This window comes from Triticum urartu, chromosome 4 (assembly GCF_003073215.2).
Source record: "Triticum urartu cultivar G1812 chromosome 4, Tu2.1, whole genome shotgun sequence".
In the NCBI taxonomy this organism is placed as follows: domain Eukaryota; kingdom Viridiplantae; phylum Streptophyta; class Magnoliopsida; order Poales; family Poaceae; genus Triticum; species Triticum urartu.
In genome coordinates, this window is record NC_053025.1 from 520,572,161 (window position 1) to 520,579,809 (window position 7,649).

The 7,649-nt window shown below is 44.3% G+C and overlaps 1 protein-coding gene across 1 annotated transcript; it reads left to right on the forward strand.

The window, feature by feature from the left end:
• The first annotated feature begins 569 nt into the window (after positions 1-569).
• On the forward strand, positions 570-1,786 carry LOC125554839. Its single transcript, XM_048718239.1, has 2 exons — positions 570-1,724; positions 1,770-1,786. Exons 1-2 carry the CDS (start codon positions 890-892, stop codon positions 1,784-1,786), a joined length of 852 nt encoding a protein of 283 aa, XP_048574196.1. The 5' UTR covers positions 570-889.
• The last annotated feature ends 5,863 nt before the right edge of the window (positions 1,787-7,649 follow it).

Here is a 7,649-nt window from a genome sequence, read left to right on the forward strand (position 1 = left end):
GTTAGGGTTTGTGTCCTGCTTAGAGGATGATGTTCTAGCCCCGTCGGAAGGCATGTGGAGGTTTGTCTCTGGCAGATCACGTGGGATTCAGTCGGGGTTTGTTTTCGATTGATCCAGGTGGATCATGTCTTCGTGTGTCTATAGGTTAGATCCTTCTAATCTACATTTCTCTTCATCGGTGGCTGTTGCTGCTCTGGTGCATTGGTCCTATGGACCTTAGCACGTCGACTTCTCAACTGTCTACTACCACAAGGTTTGCCTGGCTTCGATGGGGAGGGACGATAATGACGGTGTGTCTTTGACTCGCTTCAGTGCTTGTAGTTGTTGCTAGGTGGTCTACGAACCTGGATGTATTTTTTACTGATGATATTTTTTGTACTACCTTCACAGTTGATGAATAGATAGGGAAATTTTTCTCGAAGAAAAAATTGAATTTGAAAGAATCGTGTATAGTGCCACTATCATGAAATGTCAAAATTTGAAAGAGGCCCAAGTAGAGGAAAGAAAACCCGGCCCAGCACACAAGACCAAAAATTTCCTCTTTCACTCCAAAATTTCCCCATCCGAAACCCTCGCAGCATCCGCCCACCATGCCGCCGCCGCCGCCGCCGGCGCTGCCGGACGAGCTCCTCGAGGAGGTCTTCTTCCGCCTCCTGCCGGACGAGCCCGAGCACCTCGCGCGCGCCTCCCTCGTCAGCAAGGTCTGGCTCTCCCTCCTCTCCGACTCTCGCTTCCGTGCTCGCTACCGCAACTTCCACGGACCTCCCCCAATGCTGGGCTTCCTTTGTTCCCGGCGCTCGAACTCCGTCCATGAGGTAGAAGATAACATCCCACACTTCTTCCCCACCACGAAATTCCCTGTGCGCATTCCCGACGACGACTGGGGGGGATGGAGGTACACTGCGGCCGCGTTCTCCTCGGCGATGACTCTTGCGGCCCCCTTTCGCTCGTCGTTTGGGACCCCATGACGGGCTGCCGGACGGAGCTGAACCCACCTGACCACTTGGGCAGAAGCTATGGGGCAGCGGTGCTCTGCCCCGTTGCCGGCTGTGACCACCGTGCGTGCCACGCAGGCCCCTTCCAGGTGGTCTTCATCGGTGTGGACATGATGGAAGATGGATGTCTTGCGCGCGCATGTGTGTCCTTGCCGGTGGCGGGAGGTTGGAGCAAGCACTGCTCTGATTTTTGTTTTAATAAGTGGAGTGAGCCGTGGTCTGCTCTTCATCTTGGGTCTACATATTGGGACGGAATGTCTCCTGTCTCCGTCGAAGATGCACTGTACTTCAAGCTCAAGTATTGCGGACATGATCACATGGCAATTCTCAAGTATGACTTGGGATCTAACTGCTTATCACTGATTGATGCACCGTTTGCCGGGTCTATCCTTGTCGATGCCGCTGTCCTCATGGCGATGGAGGATGGCAGTTTGGGGTTTGCACATGTGGATAAGGTAACCCTCCACTTGTGGTCAAGACAGGGAGATTCTGACGGAATTGGGTCATGGACTCAGCGTACAGTCATCGATCTTAATAACCATCTCCCCATTCAAAATCCCAATAAAAGATTTAGATTGATTGGATCTCTGGAGGGCACAGATATCATTTTTGTGACCATGGGCCTTGACATCTATGAGATTAATCTCAAGACATTACGGTGGAAGAAGCTACAGAAGAGAGAAAAGCTTTGTGGTCTGATTCCGTACATGAGTTTCTACAATCCACAAGGTATATTTGTATCTATAACTATATGTCCTCTCATTTGTGATTCAGGAACAACTCTTAAGTGATACTCCATGTATAGTTAGTGGGACAAACAAAACATTGAATGCTTAATCGGATTGAAAGTTATATTTGAAATGTGCCCGACTAAACTTTGAATGCTATGTAATTATGACTAAGTATGCTTACTGATTGGCAATTTATATAATATCATGTTATCTCCTTTTTGGAATTACACTCACAAATTTACGCTTGCAGAAAGAGTGGTCCCCGGTGATGCGGCGCACTGTCAATGTATGGTTGACTATGCTTGGGGGTAGGAGGCCACTCTCATCAACAAGAAAGATGACCAAATTGGAGGCGATGAGCTGTTTTGGTGCTTGTGTTCTCGTATTGTTGTAGGCTTTTGCCACTAAGCATTGATAATTTCCCTGTGTTGTTGGCTTTCGTAAGTAGGTGAATGGGTTATCTTTGTAATGAACCTCTAATTTTCTTGCAGCATCACCTATGTGCTCTGTTGTTTTTATGGACCCTACAGTTTGCTCCCCCAGCTCTGATCCTTTCTTTAAATTCATCTCAAAGGATGTACCCTTGCTGAGCATACGATGAAAGTATATCCAGAGTTAGTGGTTCTGTCATCCAAGAATTGATATAATGATGGTTTCTGCATGCTGGCCTGCTGGTGTGTCCTAATTAATCTTGTGTGTTTAATTGGTGCTACCTGTCACCCTAAGAAAGATTAGTGCTACCTGTCACCCTAAAAAAGATTAGTGCTACCTGTCAACAGCGTTTGACTCTGTCAAGTGCTGATGTTACTGCAGTTGTTTTTTTAGCAAGCAATGTTGCTGAAGACCATATCATGCAAACTGAATCTTTAGCCAAAACTGTGAGGTACTTTTTGCATTGTTTTGGCCTACAATGGACATAGTAGTAGATTGCAATGTCCATGTAGTGGGATGAAGATTTTCACACGTTATTATGCAAGTGATCAGCATATGAGGCAGGTGCCACTGGGCAACAAGATCAACCACCAGGAGCAACAACAGATGTTGATGACCAGCCCCCTCGGGGAGCTACCATTAAAACTGACTTGGGGATTGAAGGTTTTAAGTATTTTTGCAAGATGCCTCCTGGGAGAACAACTCTCTGCAACTCGCTACAAGCCATTGGAATCCATGTTTGCTGCAGCTTAGCTAATGTTTCATCATCTGCTAGGAGCGTGGCCTGCTGAATCAGCACATCTTGCCATGATCCAGTCTTTTGTTCTCCATATCAAATTGTGGGACTCGATGGGATACATGCTGTTAGGCAATTGTAATGGTTTATTAGGGGTGTGGAATATGATCCTAACTACTATGTGCTGGACTTGACTCGACGGGATACATTCTGAAGCTTAACATGGCAATCTGTTATGTGACTGGGACTCCAGATGCTGGTATTCATCTATTTTCACATATTTAGCTTCCTATGCTTTTGATTGCGCATGAAAGATTCAGTATACAGAATTCTGCAGTTTGCTGCCTAATCTCTCCTCCATATACTTTATAGCGGGTATAGAGTTCACTGACCAATCGAAGGTTTTTTTTTTGAGAGAGAGACCAATCGAAGGTTATTACTAAGATAGTATCTTAAAAAGTGAGGATCAATACACTTTTTTAGATCCATTATTAGGTTTTCCTACAGTCACCAAATAAAAAAAATTATCAAGAATTCAGTGCTTCTTTATACTCTACAAAGGGGACTCCAGCATTTCAAAATAATAGGGAAAGTTCATATGTCACGATTTTGTCTCAGGCATGATATACAGTTAGCATACCATTTCCCCGTTAGAGGAAAATAGAAAGATGTAACTTTCTTTACAATCTTGCCAAGAAATATTTGAACAGTGCTATCTTGGAAGTATGGAAGATTTCTATTTAGTTTGTTTATTTCTGTTGCAACCTATGTTGTCCAATACTTGCAGTTTGGAAAGATTGTTAATTCACTGCTACTAGTCGTCACAATTCATGCTAAAGATATATATTCTGAACTTAATTAGCAGACTTGCAACTGAGCAAAGTAAAAAAAAAGGAATTCCTGTATTTTCATTCAGATTAAATAAGAATCTTGATTCTAAAAGAGATGGTTCACTTTTGATATGCAGCTAATGTGAATCGTTACCTGACAGGACTGGCGGCTCTCAAGGTGGACTTAGTGATCAGCTCATCTTCTACAATAAAGGCCCATGCCTCTGTTTTGAAAAAATGACAATACCAGCCCTGTCTTGAGTTTCGAGGCGATACCTTGACATTGCTGTGGCTTGGCACTATCAAGACTGGGATCTGGACCACTTCTATCTAACTCGGTTGTTGGTGAGAGGAGATAGATAAACATAGCTCACGGAGCACACAACGAACCACAACCAACAAGGCAGTGACTCCAGTGCCCGCGACGAGGACATCACCCTGGTGATCCCTCCGGTGTTGGATGGCTGTATATAGCCGACGAAAAGGAAGCAGCGACGTAAAGGCGACTGATCAAATGCAGCAGCTTGATTGGAAGATTTTGAGACCTCAGCGAATGTAGTAATTCCTGTTACTCGAAGATATGCCATTTCATTTATCTAGGCACCACTGAATTTAGTTGGCCAAACGATCTCCGTGGCTAATCCTGACGCTACCAACATGGTCCGTGAGTAGCACCAGAATGAAACTATTTCTCTCTAGAAACTTGTAGCAGCCTAATCCCTGAACCAAGGCACATCAGATCAGACCAATGAATTATAAGATTGCACAGTCTAGATGAAAATAATATAGATAGATCTCTACACTCGGGCGCTCGCCTTGTAGGTAAGTTATATAGATGCAAAATTGGGGTAATTCATGGCACAAAGCGACATGCGGTACCCATTGAAAAAATCTGGAGATGTATTACAATAGGAGATTTGTTGCACACAAAATCAATTTAGTACCTAGTACTATCTAATATACGTGAAATAATTCGTTTGCATTTGGAGTTTACACATCCAGCCCAGTCCTGCAATTGCAATCGTTCGAGCTTAGTCTTTTCGATGTCTTGTTTCAAATTACCTCGGGGCCTCTGTGAGCATCTAAACAAGCTGATAAGAAAGTTTTGGTGGGGGGAGCAAAGAAGGGAAGAGAAAGCCCCATTGGGTTTCGTGGAAAGCAATGACCCAACCAAAGGGGATGGGGGGCCTAGGCTTCAAGGATTTCGAATTGTTCAACCTTGCAATGCTCGCTAAACAAGCTTGGCGCCTGCTTCAAGCTTCTGAATCACTCAGTGCCCGAGTGTTTAAGAGTGTATACTATCCAAATTCAGATATCTTGCAGGCTCAGTTGGGTAAACACCCAAGCCAGATTTGGCGGGCAATCATTGAGTGGAGAGACATCTTGAAACAAGGCCTGGTTCGGCGGATTGGTAACGGAGAAACCACGGAAATCTGGAATCATAATTGGCTACCCAGAGAGGAGTCTTTTAGGCTGTATGGCTACCGCGTTCTCAACCCACCAACGAGAGTTTCGGAGCTCATCACGAGCACGACGACATCATGGGACAGACAGCTGATCCAAACCACTTTCTTGCCAATGGACGCTCAAGTGATTCTCGGAATCCCTTTGTGCACCCGAAACATAGATGATTTTTGGGCTTGGCACTACGAGAAACATGGATCTTTCTCGGTCAAGTCGGCGTATAAAATGCTGGTGGCCACAAGGGCACGACGGGAAGCATGGCTGGAAGGAGCTGCAGGTCCTTCTAATGCCAGGGCAGAGGAAAAAATCGTGGAAAACACTATGGAAGAACGAAGTCCCAGGGAAAATTCGAATGTTCTTATGGAGGCTTTCAAAACAGTCGCTCCCAACAAACGATGTTAGAGCACATCGTCATATGTCCGACTCCAGCCTATGTGGTATCTGCGGGATACGCGATTCATGGCGTCACTCCCTCTTAGATTGCACAACAATCAAGAAGCGTCTGGGCGTTGGCTAATACGGAGATCACACATAAAATCACAGCAAATAACGAGCCTTATGCCAAACAGTGGCTTTTCACGTTGATGGAGATGTTAACTCATGAAGAATTCGTTGACATGGCAGTAACACTTTGGGCAATATGGCATGCTCGATGGAAGGCAATACATGAAGCTATTTTTCAAAGTCCCCAAGCGACCCACAACTTCATAGAAAGGTATCTAAAAGACCTGTCTTTGATTAACACTAAACCGAGCGCTCCAGCTCGGAATGCCACATCTCACCAAGCAAACCCGAAGCCAAAAAGACCCCCTGCTGGACAATGCAAGATCCATGTGGACGGGGGAGTTCAAGGAAGAAGAGGAGGATCAGCAGCTGCAGTTTGTAGAGATACAGAAGGTAACTTCTTGGGCAGCTCGGCTCTAGTCATAGAGGGAGTAGTCGATCCGGCCACTCTTGAAGCGATTGCGTGTCGCGAAGCACTAGCACTTGCTGAAGATCTACACATACAACATTTTGTTGTAGCATCCGATTGCAAGCAAGTCATCTCATACATCCATAAAAGCGCCAGAGGTGCATACGGGGCGATCGTCAGAGAGATTATTAGTCATTCGACATCTCTAAATTGTACCTTTTCTTTTGAGTCTCGTGCTCTGAACTATGAAGCACACAGTCTAGCTAAATTTGCTTTCTCTAGAAGTCCGAGGCGTCATGTTTGGTTTGGAACGCCGCACGACCTGAGACGTATCCCACTCCATGTGGCATTTGATGAATAAATAAGGTTTTTACACCTAAAAAAATCTACTTTCTGTTTTGCCAAAAACATCACCCTTTTTAAAGTATATACTATTTTAAACTACATGGACTTTTTTCTAAAATACTACATGAATATTTCTTTTCATGTACATGCATTTTTATTGTTTGAAGGGAAACTTCTAATCTATTCATCAACTGTCATGGGGCGAGAAATTACAAAGAACATCAGAAGTAACAAAAATTACTTCTAGGTAGGCAGACCGCCTAGCGACAACTACAATTAGTGAAGCGAGCCGAAGAGGCACCTCCGTCATCGTCCATCCCTCACCGGAGCCAGGCGAACCTTATTGTAGTAGACCATTAGAAAGTCATCGTGCTAAGGCCTAACAGGACCAGTGCATCAGAACAACAACTGTCACTGATGAAAAGAATCGTAGATCTAAAGGGTTCAACCTATACCCTCCGCCCCCTGTCGATGACGTCCATGTTGGACACCACGCCCAACATGTGTTCACGCAAATATCATTGAGTTTATTTTCGAACTTCATGACGTTTTTAGAGTAAGAAGGGCGACAGGATCATTGAAAAACGACATCATTGATCCGCATATGCTTGACAAGATTAATGAGTAGCTGCGCGTGCACCTAATGATCTTGGAGATTCTGATTCATCTACAAAAAATTCATAAGCTGATCTGCATCTTGATCTTTCTAGATGTGGACTTGTTCCCTAGCCGTTTAAAACCATGGTTTGGGCTACCTCCATCCTGTTGGAAATATGCCCTAGAGGCAATAATAAAAGCATTATTATTATATTTCCTTGTTCATGATAATTGTCTTTTATTCATGCTATAATTGTGTTATCCGGAAATCGTAATACATGTGTGAATAATAGACACCAACATGTCCCTAATAAGCCTCTAGTTGACTAGCTCGTTGATCAACAGATGGTCATGGTTTCCTGACTATGGACATTGGATGTCATTGATAACGAGATCACATCATTAGGAGAATGATGTGATGGACAAGACCCAATCCTAAACATAGCACAAGATCGTATAGTTCGTTTGCTAGAGTTTTTCCAATGTCAAGTATCTTTTCCTTAGACCATGAGATCGTGTAACTCCCGGATACCGTAGGAGTACTTTGGGTATACCAAACGTCACAACGTAACTGGGTGACTATAAAGGTATACTACGGGTATCTCC

Coding starts and splice junctions, on each gene's coding strand:
- LOC125554839 (XM_048718239.1), top strand. CDS start 890: ATGGAGGTACACTGCGGCCGCGTTCTCCTCGGCGATGACTCTTGCGGC.